Source organism: Lasiosphaeria miniovina (genome assembly GCF_030549165.1).
Source record: "Lasiosphaeria miniovina strain SMH2392-1A chromosome Unknown B0T26scaffold_4, whole genome shotgun sequence".
Lineage (NCBI taxonomy): Eukaryota > Fungi > Ascomycota > Sordariomycetes > Sordariales > Lasiosphaeriaceae > Lasiosphaeria > Lasiosphaeria miniovina.
The window spans coordinates 4,952,754-4,969,795 of NW_026848223.1; the positions used below are offsets into that span (position 1 = coordinate 4,952,754).

The 17,042-nt window shown below is 55.0% G+C and overlaps 7 protein-coding genes across 7 annotated transcripts; 3 read left to right on the forward strand and 4 right to left on the reverse strand.

Annotated features, from left to right (window-relative positions):
• Positions 1-539: 539 nt before the first annotated feature.
• B0T26DRAFT_676431 (S-adenosyl-L-methionine-dependent methyltransferase) lies at positions 540-2,375 on the reverse strand (the record flags this gene model as incomplete). Its single annotated transcript, XM_060439977.1, has 9 exons — positions 540-551; positions 661-730; positions 789-882; positions 948-1,106; positions 1,167-1,348; positions 1,404-1,489; positions 1,798-1,959; positions 2,030-2,134; positions 2,316-2,375. 9 exons carry the CDS (start codon positions 2,373-2,375, stop codon positions 540-542), a joined length of 930 nt encoding a protein of 309 aa, XP_060297033.1.
• Positions 2,376-7,533: 5,158 nt separating this feature from the next.
• B0T26DRAFT_321844 (uncharacterized protein) lies at positions 7,534-8,320 on the forward strand. Its single transcript, XM_060434367.1, has one exon. The coding sequence runs from the start codon at positions 7,673-7,675 to the stop codon at positions 8,069-8,071; it is 399 nt and encodes a 132-aa protein (XP_060297034.1). The 5' UTR covers positions 7,534-7,672; the 3' UTR covers positions 8,072-8,320.
• A 248-nt stretch (positions 8,321-8,568) lies between these two features.
• B0T26DRAFT_752189 (phosphatidylinositol 3 and 4-kinase-domain-containing protein) lies at positions 8,569-11,334 on the reverse strand (the record flags this gene model as incomplete). Its single annotated transcript, XM_060445491.1, has 3 exons — positions 8,569-9,685; positions 9,765-10,574; positions 10,652-11,334. The coding sequence occupies 3 exons, from the start codon at positions 11,332-11,334 to the stop codon at positions 8,569-8,571; spliced, it is 2,610 nt and encodes an 869-aa protein (XP_060297035.1).
• Positions 11,335-12,200: 866 nt separating this feature from the next.
• B0T26DRAFT_676433 (uncharacterized protein) lies at positions 12,201-12,669 on the reverse strand (the record flags this gene model as incomplete). The annotated part of the gene is made up of 3 exons (XM_060439978.1): positions 12,201-12,260; positions 12,337-12,491; positions 12,573-12,669. The coding sequence occupies 3 exons, from the start codon at positions 12,667-12,669 to the stop codon at positions 12,201-12,203; spliced, it is 312 nt and encodes a 103-aa protein (XP_060297036.1).
• Positions 12,670-13,470: 801 nt separating this feature from the next.
• On the forward strand, positions 13,471-13,701 carry B0T26DRAFT_752190 (uncharacterized protein; the record flags this gene model as incomplete). Its single annotated transcript, XM_060445492.1, has 2 exons — positions 13,471-13,523; positions 13,581-13,701. The coding sequence occupies 2 exons, from the start codon at positions 13,471-13,473 to the stop codon at positions 13,699-13,701; spliced, it is 174 nt and encodes a 57-aa protein (XP_060297037.1).
• Positions 13,702-13,885: 184 nt separating this feature from the next.
• B0T26DRAFT_321984 (uncharacterized protein) lies at positions 13,886-14,424 on the forward strand. The gene has a single exon (XM_060434368.1). The coding sequence runs from the start codon at positions 14,071-14,073 to the stop codon at positions 14,362-14,364; it is 294 nt and encodes a 97-aa protein (XP_060297038.1). The 5' UTR covers positions 13,886-14,070; the 3' UTR covers positions 14,365-14,424.
• A 61-nt stretch (positions 14,425-14,485) lies between these two features.
• On the reverse strand, positions 14,486-16,300 carry B0T26DRAFT_676434 (uncharacterized protein; the record flags this gene model as incomplete). The annotated part of the gene is made up of 1 exon (XM_060439979.1): positions 14,486-16,300. The coding sequence occupies one exon, from the start codon at positions 16,298-16,300 to the stop codon at positions 14,486-14,488; it is 1,815 nt and encodes a 604-aa protein (XP_060297039.1).
• Between the last annotated feature and the right edge of the window lie 742 nt (positions 16,301-17,042).

A 17,042-nucleotide genomic window follows, 5' to 3' on the forward strand; every position in this document is an offset into this window, starting at 1 on the left:
GCAAACATCAACGACGATCTAAGTTGGAGCCATGGGGGCCAAAAAAAATCGAATCGGCATGTTGCTATGATCACACAAAGCGAACAACGAGCAACAAGCAACCCGCGTCAGAAAAGCCATATGGTACTTTATCTATGATCGTCATCGTCATCATCATAGCTCATTAAGCTGGCAGTTAATATCCAAAACACCTCGCCATGCAGCTGCCAAGCCCACTCGAAAAGCAACGCAAACGCACACGCACACACGGACTACGCACCCAAATACGCACACGAGAGCTTGCGGCAGAACTATCCTCGTCAATGCCGAGCCCGTTTTCTCGAATCCCCAGAGCGCCCCCCCTTTCCCCCACTATGGCCGCCCTTGTGACTAATGTCGTGTCGATGGTGTCTGCTGCTGCTGGTGCCGGGTTTGCGGCCAATGCAGACGTAACTAATATCACAAGCCGTCAGCCAACTGTCGGGAGAGGCCTTCGCCAATCTACATGCAAGAGGGCCCGCTCACACTGGAAAGTATGCCTGCCGAGGTGACGGCCCGCGTTAGCAGATGACCTATAGCAAGCACGAGCACACGGGAGAAGCATTGCATAACGAGATGACTTCTCCTTCTCGAGTACCGGTGCCCAATGCTTAAAGCTTTCTGCCCAATATCTGCTCCTACCTTAAAACTAGGATTATCAGCCTCGCTGCGGGCCTGCGCTACTAGAAGCTGGACGTCGGCGATCGTCATGCTAGGCCCACAGTTAACGTCTCGGTCTCGACGACTTGAATCCGCAGCTTTCCACTCACCCAAGACGCTGTGTAAAGGGGTACACGGCAAGCGATGACAAGAGCCGGTGGACGTTTGGACGATTCGCCTCTCCGAGAGCGTTGCTTTGTGGATCTGTTGGAGCTTCAGCCACCCGAGTCCCTTGCCTTGAAAAATTTCTCGAGCTCTCGGTTTCCTACCGTTAGACCACCCGCTCAGGGGCAGAGTTAATAGCCGCGATTCGACCTCGACAAATCCTGCTTGCGTCATCCAGTTTTGCAGGCGCAGCGGCGCTCTGGGATCCTTGTAGGGCTGCATGCTCTGCATATAGCTTTGGGACCACACCTGGAGAGCGTGGTCTTCGTATGCAAATCAGGACTCGAAACAATCAACGCCGCACAAAGATGCTGCAGACTTACTCGCAGTCAAGGTCCCATTATCAGACTGAACGTTGGCGTATAGTTCCACCATCTGACACCACCCTCCCGGACGAAGAACTCGCAGAATGTCGGTCATATAGCTCTGCCACCTGTTCGCATGGATGCCGCCTGCCATCATTCTGCTGTGCACCAGGTCGAAATAATTCGAGGCGAAGGTGAATCTGGACTTCGGTCAGCGTAGCCAGATTGCTGGTATTCAGAGCTGGGCTGTCTCACGGACTGTTTAGATCGTCCACTTGGAGATCGAGGTTAGGGGGGAGGCCGTCCACCGTTGGGTACGGGTATACGTCGATTCCGATGACCTGGATGGTGTACAGAATGTCAGCGGGTGAAATGACAACCATACACAGACACAGAGCATGGTCAACGGTTATCCCCTGACGAAGAAGCCGCGCTCCGTCATTCCAGTTATCATCCCTCCTCTAGGAACAGGGTACCGCCCCTAATTCGGGACCAGAGGCTGTTTCCGGTACTCTCGCTCGGTTCGATTCGTATCGAAGGGGGCCGTCTGCGCTCGAGGTGTCACATCAAGACAACTTAAGGTTGCTTCTCGCCAGGCTGGCCCCCAGAATGCCGATGGAGGACACGAGAGAGAGACAGGGCTACAGACCTCGCATTCCGGATGCTGCTCTGCAACCTCCAAGGCCCACGAACCAGATCCGGAGCCGCATTCTAAAATTCTCCTTGGATGTGGGATCGGAGGGAAAATCAGTCTATTATCGAACATCAGGTTGAAAACCTCGTGCATATATTGGAGGCGCTCGACTTCGTCCTAGTTTGACGGCACGGGGGTGGTTACCATGATGGGAACGACTTGGACTAGCGGACCGAAAGCTACTTACGTCGTCCACTGGGGCGAAGTAGACGCCATTTTCTACAGCATAGCGCTGGAATTCCCTGTTGTGGTGTACGACAACCTCACGATATGTGTTGTCGACAGGAATAGTCTGGGAGTCGCTATACTCGGCTTAGTACTCTCTATTTGGGCGCGGTCTTGGGGCCTGATGGGGTTAAAATACTCTTCGTCCATGTGGCACTGCAAGTGTCGTGTTGAAATGGTCTGCGAATATGGTATAGGGAATACCTTGAACACGACAATGCAAAAATGGTGGGAAAAGAATTCAAGACTTTTGCAGGCAGAGTCACGGGTGCTAGAAAGATTAAGGTCGGGGACCTGGGACCAAACATCGTGATGGCGTTCACGGGCGTTGGTGGGCTTCAGGGCGTGGGCGGAATATCTCTTAACCCCTTGCTCCTCGGACGGGCTTCAGTGAACAGTGTCGGACCGGCTGCCATTTCTTTCTCTATGCGGCATCCGGGCCTGGCACACTGGTAAAATGAGAAAAGCCTGGTCTGTGGATACTCTTCCAGTCTCCCCGACCCAGATAATTCAGTCTGGACCCTGCTGGAACCCTGCGCGCCACGATGTCGTTGTCGATCATAGTCGACTTTGCTGGCGCATTGTCCCCGTCGTATATGGGGGAAAACAGCACCCTCTCAGCCAATGTCTCCTTCCTAGGTAAATCTCAGCAATACCTGGCGGGAGAGACATTTGCCATCCACCCCTAGCCCGCAGTGCAGCAGTTTGGCTCCAAGCACGTATGTATTGGTCGCTACACCGCTTGGCTCAGGACGGGCTGACCTCGACTACGTGGACGGCCCCGCGCATTGGAGTGCGACTTATTACAAGCATCGGCAGAGGGAAAGTGTGTGTGGCTTTAGGTGTTTCACGCTCGACAAACACTGGGACTCACTGCACCACCCTCTGTTAATCGGGACACACGTCTCCCCTCGTGCCCCCCCCTCCCCTCTCCCCCGACATGGCGGGCCTCTCTCGGCGGTCCCAGCATGGCTCTGCTAGCTCCGGTTGAAAGGCGCTGATATTATTTTGATTGGAGACGCGGGGGGTGTTTCGAGTGGCTGCTTGACGTGTCTCTTCGTCAACCCAGGGCTGGGAAGCTAGGACACTCTTAGCCTGATGCAGCACGCCCAAACCCACGAGTGGATGTACAGTATGTACGGGACATGAGGTAATCCTAGGAGCTCTGCGGGCCTGCGGTAGTCTTGTTGTCAGCGGGCGATCCAACCGGCCACCGGCTTCCTTTCGACACAACCGAAGCACGAATGGGAACCGTTGCGGGCTTACTGCGCCGCCATTCCTATAATATAATGCTAGCCCCCATAACGACACTCGCATATGACCCGTCAATAACGGACTATAGGATCAAAACAAGCAAGAGAAAACCGGGTCGTCGGGCGACGTGAACCTTTCAGACACCTGGCGCGAGCGTCCATTCAAAACCGAATGCACAGGTTCACCTCGTCCTACCAACGGGAGAAGAGGGACTTTTCTCGTTTGGTAAAACCACGCAGTACCGTACATACACTCCCAGGCGGATCCCAACGTCAAGCAAGGGTCACCCTGTGCTGCAAAAGCTGTGGCGGTTCGAACGCCGAGGGGAGCGGGAATGAGGAGAATCCCAAGGACATGGACCTGGGATCGCAGAGAGGGTTAAAGCCCACCGCGGCCCCGCCAGGACGGTGCCGCCGTTGGAACACGTTTACACAAGAGTCGGGATTAAGAAGGAGAATGGAAGGATTTGGAAATTATGGAAAAATTTCCGGGCCTCTCCTATTACGCAGCTAGCGAACGCTACATGGGCCGGCACCAACACTCCCTGTCACATCACGGATACGTCGCCGTCACATCACGCCTTCTCCTGGAAGTCCAACTGTGGTACCGTCCTTGCCGGATGGTGGTCGCAACGGCTGGCGACGGGTAGAAGCCAATAATGCAATGCGTGGTTGCGAGGGACAAATTTTGTTCGACGTTTCGCTACCAAGGCGTCCAAAAGTGCGTTCCGTTAATGAGCTGCCTGAGTGAGCTGCGGGTATAGCAGCGAAGCAGCCGGCCCGGATTGCAGCAAGGGCCAAGGTACGTACCTTGCCTATCTGTCTCGGAGCGAGGCAGAGCGAGTCTTGATGGCGCGAAGGCGCTTCTCCCGCCCCTGCTCCCACCCTGTCGGTAAGTATGTACCACCCCCAAGTCACCAAAGTACCTCCTATCCAAGAGCTGTGCGTCAGTCGGAGCCGGAGAGGGAGGGAGGGCGGATAGCAAGGTACCCATGCCAGGACCATTCTCCATCCTACCTCCTACTTCCTACCTCCTACCTCCTACCTCCTACCTCCTACCTTACCTATCTTCTTCTTACTGTATATACATCGTAGCATCTAGGTACGTATGTACCTGCTCTCTCTATCGGTAGCTGTTATGGGGTGGCCGCATGCACTAAAACTTCTGATGTGGAATTATTGCTCATGATTTCTGCAGCTATTACAACCGGGGTGCTTGCTGGTCGCGCTGCAACCATACATGGCAGGTATTCAACCGTTTGTCCGCAATACTGCGTAGAGGTCGAACCCTAGTGCTGGCGTAGATTCGAAAACCGAATACGTAACCAGTAATCTCTTCGACTATTACATGCCGCCGCACTGTTGCCATAGAGCCCCTGCTTCTTATCGAAATGAAGTCGGGAAGGTACCCCATGCCTAGGCTTAGCAGAGAACAACAACATGGACCGGGGAGGGTTTTTTTTTTGTTTTTGCGCACCACTTTCACTCGGGGCGGGTGAGCAGCGGACGAAGCAGCTCGATAGTCGCAAAGGCCATTTCGGGTGGGTGGGACTCCAGAAGTGGTCGGAACCATGCAAGGCGCCACAAGGGCTGATAGGTATCCTTAGTGCTGGGACTGGGACGGGGCTCTCTGGCGACCCGAGGGGGCGGCTGCCTCGGGACGTCGTCCCCTTGCTGGCGCGTTGGGTTGCCGACCGACAATAACTTGCTACGAAGTTGCGCTGTGCCAGTACAGAACGCCCCCGCAGCCCCAGAGGAAGATTGTACATGATGTTGATGGTCTTGTTGGAGCCAGATGGGAGTCTGACGGCAGAGAGATGCATTATGCATTTTATTTATTTTGGACACGATGGCTACATACATGGCAGGTAAGGTAGGCAAGTATTGTCTGTCTTGCATGCTGCAAGCTACTCCGTCATACGCTGAACGACATTACAGACAAACGAGACCCGTCGGCCGACCCCCCCTTTATTTCCCGACCAGGCCGATTCTGGGACGATGAGCACGGCATGCGCAGAAGGACGGGCGGGGCAGCAGGGGAAGACCCGCCCGAACAAGGGTCTGTTTTGCGTGCTCGGCGGGATTGTCGACATCGACAAGGGCTCACCACCGCCTCGGGACAGGGAAGTACTTCATACGTGTACTTTTCCCACACACCCACAAAACTTGCAGATCCGCTCACTGCCTCCCTGCAGCCCGACCTTTCTGGAGATTGTCCAGCTCTCGCCGAGTCGCGGGCGCAAACGAGGACTCGACGGGACACGAGATGGTCGGCCGACTTTCCGTAACTAGTAACGTTCTACCACTGAAACCCTCCCTCATCAGACCGGTTCAGGATAGCCAGCGAGCCAGCCATTCGCCCGTCTTGTTTCTGATGATTCTATTATGGTGCCGACCTACTACCTCTTGTCTGTAGGTCCATGTCAGGGTCAGCTACATACTTGATACTACACACATACCTTACCTAGCTTGGGTGCAACTACCTATTCCATGACACAGAGACTTTGATCATAGCTATCCGTATCCCGTGGCTCTTTCCAGGCTGGGACACCCCAAAACAGTACTGCCCACCCCATTGTCTGTCGCCAATGATGCTTCTCTTTCCACCCCCTCCCCCCCTCTTTCCCCTCCCTCCTTTGCCAGTCAGTTACCAAATACCACCCTCCAGCCCTCCATTAGGAGGCGGGCTGGACTTGGGGGGAGGTTAGAATCAAAAATTCTGCTCATGCTCAGTGCTCGATCCCCCGGCTCATGCCAACAAGCACCTGCCCCTTCCCTTCAACCTCGTCCCAGCACAACGGTTTGTGCGACATGACAGATGACGGAGAGTGATCGTTTTTGGCGACCTCGCTGGCCTTGGCGGTCCTGTTTCTCGGTCAGATGTCTCAGCAGATTTGGCCGGCCGCATATTGCACGGAGCAGTGAACGCCCGGATCCCTTCTCACTGCACCAACCTCCACAGTAGCCGATCCCAGCCCACGACCCAAGACGCTAAATTATTACCACAGTACCTACAGTACTCAGTAGGTACATTTCTCCAACAGAAGAGGCTATGGGAGCCGAACAGGGCGGGCCTGATGGAGCAAGGCGCGTATTTCGTGCATCTCGTTAGGAGGCATTCCACCCGTGTCCACTATCCACCAACGTGGTTAGACGACGGGTCGTGGCCGCGGCTTTCCACAACGGAGCTGGCGGGTGGCGCTGGTGGCATATCCCGCGTTAGTAAGAACTGGAAAGGATGACAACCAGCCTGACTTTTCCTGCCTTTCCGACTTGAATATTGGGCCCAACCTCGCCAATACAGGTAACCAAAGTTTCGTTTTTTTCTTTCGACTTTCTTCTTTCGACTTGCATCTTTCCCGTCTCTCTCCCCCCCGCATCTCGATTCTCCGAACTCTGAGCAAACAAGGCTGGGAAACGAGGACGACGGCTGGTTGAGATTGCCTATGCAACTTGTATGCGTGTATGGAGCCACTACGGTGGTCATGAGGGTTTTTCTACTCGTTATCTATGACAATGACAGCCACCAGACAAAAGCCATCAGTAAAGTGCGGGAGACGTTTTGTCGTTTCATTTGTCCCTCCTTTTCTTCTTTTTCTTTTCTTTTTCTGCCTTTCCTGTTTCCTGGCTTGTGGGACGGAAGCTACCCAACTAGTCTCTGTCCGTGGGCCTGCTTAAAACCCGTACCCAAGCTAGCCTATAGAGTCCGGCCAACCGAACGCGAAGGGGTGTCAGCAAATTCACATCCCATGTCAACCCAGTCATGGTTTGCCAACCCTGTCCAGATGGAAAATACGTAGGAGGGAAGACGAAAAAGCGAGTGATCTCGGGAGGAAGATATGAAAAAGAAATAAAACAGATTGTAACGAAGAAAACGCATTCTAATTCTGTATGCCCCAGTACTCGGTATTTATTCCGTCCTAGCTCTTAGACATCTGTTCGTACTTACCTCTCTGCCTGGCAGATACGTAAGGTAAGTAGGTAGGTGCCTTGCCCATCCCAACTACCTTGGTCTCGGCCGCCGGACTGCCCCGTACTCTATGTTGTACATTACAGTACATTCTATCTACTACCTACCTAACCCTCCCGCATCCCACACAGGCGGCCAATGTTACTTCCCGCGTGTTGATACTCTGCTCACTGATTGCCACCCCCCCCCCCACATAACCCATTCCGGAAACACTGAGACTGGTATATACCAATACCAGTACTTATTCGAAACATATGATTATCACCGTCCCTTTTCTACGTACCTACGTAGCAAGCTGTTGCTTCTCTGTCTGTCTGTCTGTCTGTCTGGGCTGGATTTTGGAAACAGGCCAGACTGCGTTGCGTTATTCCTTTGGTAAATCATGGAGATTTTCTCTCTCATGCCTGTGCTTGCTTGCGGTTGTGTTCTTCCCTTCCCTCGATCCGTTTCATGCAGAAAGTCGTACCCTCTTCCCACCACCTCCCTTTACATACTACCTACATACATATACACGGATATTATATGTTTGTGTGTGCTGCCTCAGTGGTGTAAAATAGACGCATTTTCCCCTTTCGAAAAAGATTTTTTCTTTATATTCCCGCTCCCTGAGGCATGGGTCGTGTGTGTGGACTTTTCTTTTTTGTCTTTGTCAACGCTCTCACACCCCCCTCCCCACCCTCGCTTCCTCTCACGCACGCCCCCCCACACACACACGCACAAATACTTTATACGTATGACGTCCATATGTATTGTATTTGTGTACATTGAAGTGTCTGTATGACTACGGGATCATCTCCTATTCTATCTCTCCCCTCCTTGCGTCTCTGAATACCATCCCCTCCTTCCTACACGTACCGCACGCGGCGAGTACAGAAGACAGATACGGTCATCAGCCAAGTAGACCGGGACCCTGGAGCATAGCGAAGAGAATGACCGGGGCGGCTGGTCTAGGGTATCTGGTGTTTATCTTCCTGGGAGGTAGCTAGCTTAGGAAAGCTCTCTTTCCAAGACGGGGGATATGCTCTGGGAGTAGCAAAGCACGTTCATGTGGCTACCGCAAGACAAGAGCGGAGTAGTAACAGTAGTATAACATAAGCACTATTCGCCTGCCTTTCCAGTCCCGCCCACCTGATGTCTTTTTTCCTCTTTCTGTAACCAAGCACCAGATTCTCCATGCACAACCTCTATCTAATATTTCTCTACACCCTTCCCCCTCCCACCTCCTGTCCCACTCCTGCCACATCTAGTACCAACCAACTCCTTCACCCCCACCCCCAACTAACACCACGTAAAAACGGGATTCTTGCTCTTGACCGCCTCGAGACGCTCGACAATAACCTTGCGCTGATTCCCTTCCATGCCCTCGGCGGCAGCATAGCCGAGATCGCCCTCGAGCTCGTCGTCGTCGCCGTCACCGACGGCATAAGTGTAATCACTGCTATAGCGGTGGTGGCCGCCGTTACCGTTACCATTCCCGTAATACAGGTTGCTGTTGCGGCGGCCGGCATGGTTGGCAAACGAGAAGCGGCGCTGGTGCTCGCGCTGGCGCTCGGGCGAGTACATATTAAGCGATCGGGCCGGGGGCCCGTGGCTTAGGGAGGTGTGTGATAATGTGGGGCGTGTAGCGCCGCCACCGAGGTTATTGGGCCGCTGCTGCTGTTGCTGCTGTCGCTCCACTTCGCTCGTATCGCGGTTGGTAACGGGGAGAGAGGAGCTGACGCTGCCGTTGAGGAGGGGAGAGTGGCTGAGGGGCTCGCTGGGGACCGAGTGCGGCAACCCGTCACCGCTGGCAGCATCTGGGTCGGGCACCGGGATGATTCCCGAGGCTGATATCGAGGCCGACCCAGGAGTTGTTGCCATCTCGAAGCGCCCAGAGTGAGGCAGCTCAGAGGGCTGCTGCGGCGGAATGGATATGTTTGATATGTTTAATATGTCAACATTTACCGTGGCCGAGGCGGTGCGGGCGGGACCCGGCGTAGAGTTAGTCGCGCCTATATCCATCTCCTCCTCCTCGATATCCTCGGCAACGAAGAGATCGGCCTCGGCGCGGCGGCGCATCTCCGAGCTCGTGAGCCTCATAGGCACGGCAATTGGCACATCGACCAGATCATCCCAGACACAGACCTTGGCGCGGCGCGTCAGCTCGAGTGGCCCGTGGTCGGCCATCTTGAGCGTCTCGACAACGTTCCATGCTTGCCCCTTCATGACGGCTATCTGCCGCGCAAACATGCGTTCCTGGAAGTCTGGGTCGATCTGGAACACGCGCCGGAGCGCGAGCTGCGTCTGGCTCCACCAGTGCGTCGACGTCAGCAGTGGGAGAAAGTGGTCACGCGTCTTTTGCGAGAAGGGCCGCCCAATGAGGTCGACTGGGAGGAAAAGCCAGCCAAAGGGGAAACTGGATAGAGGGTAAGCAGTTAGCACGCATAGCCTGGTGAGCACTCAATGTTGTTCAGTGGCACTTCGAATAAACTCACCTTCTCCACGCGTCAGGGTGTTTCCAGGGCCACGACAGCGAGTTGTCAATGGCCCCAATTGTTATCTTCGGCTCACGAAAGCCGGACGATGGTAACGGCGACGTTGCGTCCATGGGCTGCTGCCTCCTATATGGGTACGAAGCCCGTGTCCGGCCGGGCTCTAGCTGCGACAAGTCAACAGGTCTCGGCACTAGGTCGGATTCGTCTTCTGCCGCTGTGCCGTTCTGCTCCTCCATATTAAAGTGAACCGGTTCCGAGACAACGGATACCTGTTCCGTCTCCCAGTCCACCTTGATCATCCAATTATCCAGCCCTCTGTCCGTGTTGCGCATAATGTAATCCAAAATCACGAGCTTCTCTAGCTCTTCTCTGAACGATTGCTTCAGTGTTGGCGTCCAGACAAAGTTACCGGGCCCCGGTGTAGATGACTGCGGGCTGTCCTGTCCGTTGCCGCCCTCCACATCGTCGGCTGGCGCGCCCCTCGACGGCCGGCAGTTGTCTGCCCACCGCTTCTTGCGTTTCCTGTGGGGGTCGTTCGTCCGGAACCCAGACAGGTATTGGTCCGGCCATGGGTGCTCCCTCAGAAAGACGTTTGCGTCCTTGAAGCCCTTGAGGAAGACCTGAAAGCTGCCCGGCTTTGCGGGCAGCGGCTTTTTGTTTCTTGAGAAGTTGTATCGCTCCCAGAAGGGGTAGTGGAAGGACTTTGACGAGAGGTTGACCACGTCGGTGTAGGGTACCATGTGGGTGCGGAGCTGGGCATCGAGAACGTAGGCGGCGGCCTCGCTGACGTAGGAAAGATTGGGAATGAGGCTGTCATGGCAAGGACAGACACGGGTTAGCTAGGTAGTCTCTTTTAAACGGTAAACAACAACAGAGGCGCAACGTACCAAGCCCTGCCGAAACAGCATGGGAACAGGTTTCTGTGAATCCACTTATTCCACTTGGGGTTGCCGGCGGCGTAGGGCTCCTCGTCCTTGGGCTTGAAGACGCCGATGACCTTTCCTTCGGGATTGCGTGCAAAGTAGCTGCCAGAGCTACCCTGGGCTATCATGCGCGGGTGGACGCCCTGCTGGATGGCGGATCTGACGCTGCCGACAATGACATCGAACTCGGCCCTGGTCATGTAGCCGGGCTCGGGTCGGGCGAGCATGTCAGCGGTGACGGGGCGCACGCCCTCTGGGGGCTGGAAGACGGAGTGGTGGATCTCGAGGCGCTCGTCATCATCGCCCGTCTTCTTGGCTCGGCCGCGCTTGAACTTGCTGGCAATCTCGTCGGCCCAGCGCTCGAGGCGAGCGTTGATGGCCTTGAGGTCGACGCCCGAATTGCTGCGCAGACGGCGGCGGTGGCGTGAGGAGCGCGACATGCCGGGGATGGAGCTCGACGACATCTTGGGGCTGGTCATGCCCGAGTGGGGCCGCGGCTGCGAGACGGGAGCAAAGCGCGGCGCCGACGCCGGCTGCAGCGACGCCGAGCTGTAGGCAAGCGGGTCATCGTCGGAGTCGTCGCTGAGGATGTCGTCGGCTTGGGCGAGGCGTTCGTAGCCTGTCGTGGCAGGCCTGGAGCGCGGCATTGCGACCGGAACTCGGGCCACTGGAGAAAACAAAGACAAGCAGAAGAAAACGGAAAAAGTAAAGGATTGATTAGGCAAGAGTATGATCCCTTATGCCATGGTAGTATGCACAATGAACTACGTGCGTGCGCTTGCGTGCCGGTGCCGGTGCCGTTGGGGCGTGGTCCGAATGGAGTCGTGTCGTGGGATCGGGAGACAGACACGTCGACGGAAACGGGAAAGGGGGCTCGCAGCGAAGGCCAAAGCGAGGGACCAGTGCGAAAAAGAGAAGAAAGAAGAAACAAAGATTAATAATGCATACAATCAATTTAAGTTACGGCATCTCTCTCAACCCGAGCGTCAATGTCGATGGTAATTATTGTGTAAAGCGGCTGCACTGCAATGCGCTGCGCTGCCCAGGACAAAGTGCGGTTCAAGTTTTGGCGATCCGGCAACCTTGGCTTGTCATCATTGGGTAAGGCAAGCCTGGGAAGTCAGTCGTCAGCAAGCGTGCCAGAAGCAGCAGCCAGCCAGGCACGCGTCCAATGACGTGCAATTCGGCAGGGGGAGTCCCCCAACTTGGGCCCGTAACGGCGGGCTCGCTAGCTACAGGAGGCGTCCCCCGTCCGAGGCAAAGGCCGTTCGGAAATTCGGGGCACGGAATTCCCAGCCAGTCCCATCCCCGGTTATGCCCTGGTTTTCTAGCTAGCGCAACGGCCTTCCAGCAGATAGAAGACTTCTCGACAGGAAAGCGCCCAAACAGAACCTGCCGGCGGCAGGCTCTGCCTGCACAGGTGATTTTGGCTGTGCACCGTGGTCAAAAGTGGCCAGGCATCCCAGCTGGTAGGTTCTAGCTTTAGGTAGGTCCATATCCATCCGAACTTACCTCACAGGCGTCCAACGCCGCTGAAGGAATCCTTGGGGACCCTCCGTACTGCCCTGGGTGTCTGCGTTTGCGCGGGTATGAACCTACAACTCATTGACGCTGTGCCCCTACGTGGTAGGGTTCCAACAACGACTAACCTTCGTTTTCGTAGGGCTGCCGGCTCGAACCGTGGGTTCGGCGGAGCGCCCAGCTTTTGCCCTCTTTCGCGTATTGCTCCGGCAGCACCGGACGTTGGCTGCATGCACTCCGTCTGACTGATCCCAAACAGGCCTCTCCTGACACCCGACGCTGCCTAGAACTGAAGTCTAGATGGACACAGACATTTGGTTCAACGTGCCACCGAGAGACCATCTCCAATGGATCTACTACGTACATGTCTGCTCCAGGGCCGTTCGCTCTGGGCCTCTGGCGGCGCTGCAGCAGCAAGAAGCTAAAAGAAGCAGGGCCCTCGAAGCAGCCAACCCGGGCATGCCAGGTTTTACCAAGTAAGAAGCGTGAGAGCTTGAGAAGGGCCTCGCCTCGCCTGGCCCGCTGCCGTTGGCTCGCAAGTCCACAGCGAGCCCCATGTTTGCGCAGTACAACACATAGAACGCCGCCTGCCGATGTATGCAAGGAGGGTCTGCCTGCATTGGAGGCGTCCAATCGCGAGCACCCGTCAAATCAATACTCACGCCGCACGCAATGAGAGAGGCTCTGGGCGTTGTTGGAGGCGTCCCGCCTGGTATTCGCAAAGCCGATGAATAAATAAATACACCAGAGATAGCCAGCCAGCCAGCCAGACTCAAGCATGGCATCCATCCCATCCATCTATGTAATACTTTGCCTCTCCGAGTCTCTGACTAGGCCGTTCCCCAAACCCGTTTCACGCCGTAATCAAGTCTTCTCCACACGGAGCTTGTTGCCCACTGGCTAAGCTTGCTGTGCCGCGGGGCGTTAGTTTCATATCTCGACAACCTCCACTGAACAAGTGTAAGTGGGATAAAGCCTCGCTCCCACCCCCTTGTCTTTTGCCCATCTTACCAAAATCTCTCCTGAATAGGGCGCCGGAACGCGACCAGTAATCCAAGGGGGGAAAATATAATACAAAGTATACAAAAACTAAATAAAAAAGGTAGAGACGACGAGGAAACCCCAAGACGAATCAGCAAATTAACCAGCCAGCCATACAGCAAGCTGAGTGGAAAACACATAGGCAGACAGAAATCCGTCCCCCCCTCCCGAAAAAAGGAAAACAGCGAGAGAGAAAGAAAAAAAAAAAGAAAACAACAAACATGCCGGACCGCCAGTTCTACTGCTGGAAAGTATCCGTCACGTACCGGTGCGGGTGCGTGGTGCTGTCGGACACGCACCACAGCTGCGCCGCGAACCGGGAAAAGTGCAGCTCGTGGACGACGTACCGCGAGACGGCCAAGGACTGCGACACGCACCGCATCGGCGGCCTCGACAGCAGCAGCGACAGCAACGAGTCATCACAGGACTCTTCGTCGGCGGCATCCTCTTAGAGCATCTTCTTTTGGGGGCAGTGTGGGATTATCGGTTGTTGTTGTTTTACGAGAGATGGAGTGTGGTTTATCGTTTAGGAAATATCGAGAGCGGGCGAGCGGGTGTATATATTTTTGCACTCCGTATGGGCATTTTAGCATGGTAGTAGCTAAGCGCTTCACATTGGGATTTTCTTGGGTTACGGGGTTATATAACAAACACGATACTGCTTGGCACCTTGAGAGATAGTGGACATCACATCCCGCTCGTATTATTACTTGTTGTATGCGGCGGATAGGCCTTGTTCGTTGATATATTAAGATTACATTACTTACTCGTCGTGGACGGCCCCTAGGTGGCAATCTTTCGACTACTATCTGCCTGGTGCAATGCCAAAGCTAAGTTTTGCTACGCATATGGCCATGTTTCAGCAACCAGTGGCCGCCATCTCCACTCTCCTAGGTGAGAGTCGAAGCAGCTGGCTCATTAAAAGTGGTTTGTGTCGTCAGCTATCAAGTGCGCTACCCTTTCCGCTCGCCAAGCTTCGCAGCACACCTCGGTTGAGTGATGTCGACTCGGAGCCCCCACAGCAACAGCAATCCCTCGGACAAAAAAGCAAGGGGTATCACGCTGCTCCAAGACTCCTCATAAACTCCGAATTCAAAATGCAAAGGAAATATTAGGCAAAATGACGCCCGACCTCCTAAACCTTGCTTCCTCCCCCATCTCAGATACGCATATTCCGAGTCTGCACCCGCAGACGATCCCAGAGCGACCTGAACCCTAAGATCGACGCCGGGTTGATTATGGAGCTATGTCTTGAATGTGAAGGCCGCTGTCGCGACCATCCTCGTCAGGTCGGCAGAATAGCTTGTCTGCCAGGGCCCGCTCCGACTTGAGCCGTTCCATAGCAATCGCCTTAGCCATCTCTGCTGCCGGGTCCATGGCTTTCTGGATCTCGGCCATGATGCCATCGTACTGGGCGGCCGGGGACATCGTTTTGTTGATCCTCTTGTTATTCGCCGAGGCTTCATCTTGTTGCCTCCGCTGACGGCAAGGTTGGCATTGATTTTCCGCCAGAGAAGCATTATCCCCATTCCGACATATCCACCAACCCCCGTGCTTCTGCCAGTGCTTGTACGGCCAGCCTTCATTAGGTTCATGCCAATGTTTGTTGAATGGCTTCTTCGGCACCACGTGTCCTTGTCCCTCCCTGATTTTCTGGGAGCTGTTGGTGAGAAGGGCTAAGAGCTCTTTGAATCTGGCCACTTGGCCTTGAGCGGATAACTCAATCTTGTCTCTTGAATCGAGAATTTTGAACCATTCGGGGACCGCGACGGCGTCTTCACGGCCGTTGCCGGAGATTTTCTGCATGGTCGAGTCCAGCGAGGGATTGGGATTCCAGCCAGTTGCGGACTTGGTAGAACGGGGGTTATAGGCCCTGTGCGGACGTAGAGGTCTTCCGGATTCTGGTTCTTCCAGGTTTTTGCCCACCATTCTACCCACCATCAGCTTCATCCAGTCCAGGTCCTCTTCCTCGGCAATCTTTTCGGCTGCCTTCTCTCGAATCGTCGCCAACCTAGCCGCAGGATCAAATTCACAGAGAAGAGACTCCTCTCTTTCTTTGGCGACCTGGCGCATGATCGCCTTGATCTCCCTCTCCAACACACGTATGTCGCTCTCCACTCTCATCTCTTCCGCTACGAAACGGTAGAGGAATCTTTCTTCTGCGGGGGTCCGCTCTTCTCCCATGCCCCGCCTCATTTTCATGCTCGCGGACAGATACTCTGCTTGGAGTTGGCGGATAATTTGACGCTTATAGCACACATTCTGCACGAGAACATCAATCTTTTTCTGCTCTGCTTGCATCTTGAGGTTGAGGGGTTGACAGTCCTCGGCATAGGCAGATTGGAACTCTCCAAGTTGTGCGAAGTCGAAGCCTTGTACAATAGGAGCGGTGAACGTGCAGTTCCAGTACTCGCTGAACCGGCGGTTGTCTTCCGCCATATCGGCCGGTGGGAAAGCCATGAGATGGGCATACGACTGCTCGCATTGTACTTGTGCTTCTGAGTCCGACTCCGGCTCTGTCTCTGGTTGCACCGGCTCGTCGGCACAAATCGTATCGGCACAAGGCCTCGATGGGGAGAAATTCCACCTAGGAAGTCCCACGAACCCTTCCTTTGCCATGCCTGGAAGGGTCCCTGTGACATGAGGGACGTCGGGCTGTTGGGCATCTGCACTGGGTAGCTCCGGCTGCACCCCAGAGGGCGCTGCCAAAGTTGGACACATTTGGGCGTCATCTTTGCCGGGGGTGCCGGGAATGATTCGAGCGATTGCTGGCTCGAGGTTCTCGGATGTGCCCTGGCGGCGGTGGTGCTGTGGTCTAGAGGCACTCGAGAGAGCCATGACCGCCCTGAGCTGTGGCAAGGTAGGCGACAAGACGCATCCGCTGTCGTGATTCGGGCACTGAATTGAGGCGCTGAAAGAGGGCTGGTCGAGAGGGGACTGGTCGCAAGAGGGCCGATCAAGAAGGACTTGATCGCAGGATGGCGGAGAAGGCGCGATGCGAGAATCACGCGTTCCGCCCATTACATCGAGCTTGGGGAAAATGAGCGACATGCTCTTCATAGCTAGTCCGTGGAATCCTTCAGGCTGGAGAGCCCGCAGGCCAGATAATTCTGGTACCATGTACGGTGTTGAGATTGCCGGAAAGAAGATACAAGGTTCGCCAGTTTTGAGTTGCAGGTGCAAGCGAACCTTGGTGGCTGAAAACCGTCACGTAGTTAAATTTTTTCCACCTACAAGGCGGAACTGGTACCGTTGCAAAGCCGAGGTGAACGTGAGAGGCGGACGGAAGAGAGGTAGAGGTAGGTGATGGAGTGGTGAATATGATGTGAGGTGAGTGCCAGTCCTGACTGAAGTGCGCGTGCTCCTGTTCCCTCCCCTTTTTTTTTTTTTTTTGGTGTGTGGTTTTGGCAGCGAGCAACGCGCGATTTGCACCAGCTTCGTCGGTAAAAGGCGACGCCGGTAGTAAGTTTGTGCAGAGCGCCGATGGTTCAGACTCGGGCGCCCAGAGCAAGCTTTCTAGGGATGGGAGCTCTGGATTATTGGGCTCATGGAAGTTATTTCTGGGGGCGCGGGAACCGTGGGAAGTAAGGTAGTAACTTGGTTGCCAGATTGGCTGAGCTTAGAGATGCGAGTGGAGGGATATCAGAAAACGAATGGACACAGCACAATGAATACAGCGCAGCGCGGGTGGAAGTAAAAAGCCATGGTTGTCGAGAGCGCGCCGGTTGTGGTGGCAAGCTGGAGGCACCCCGTCCTCGATCTGTTGCGACTCTGCCCGCCGCCGGCATCAATT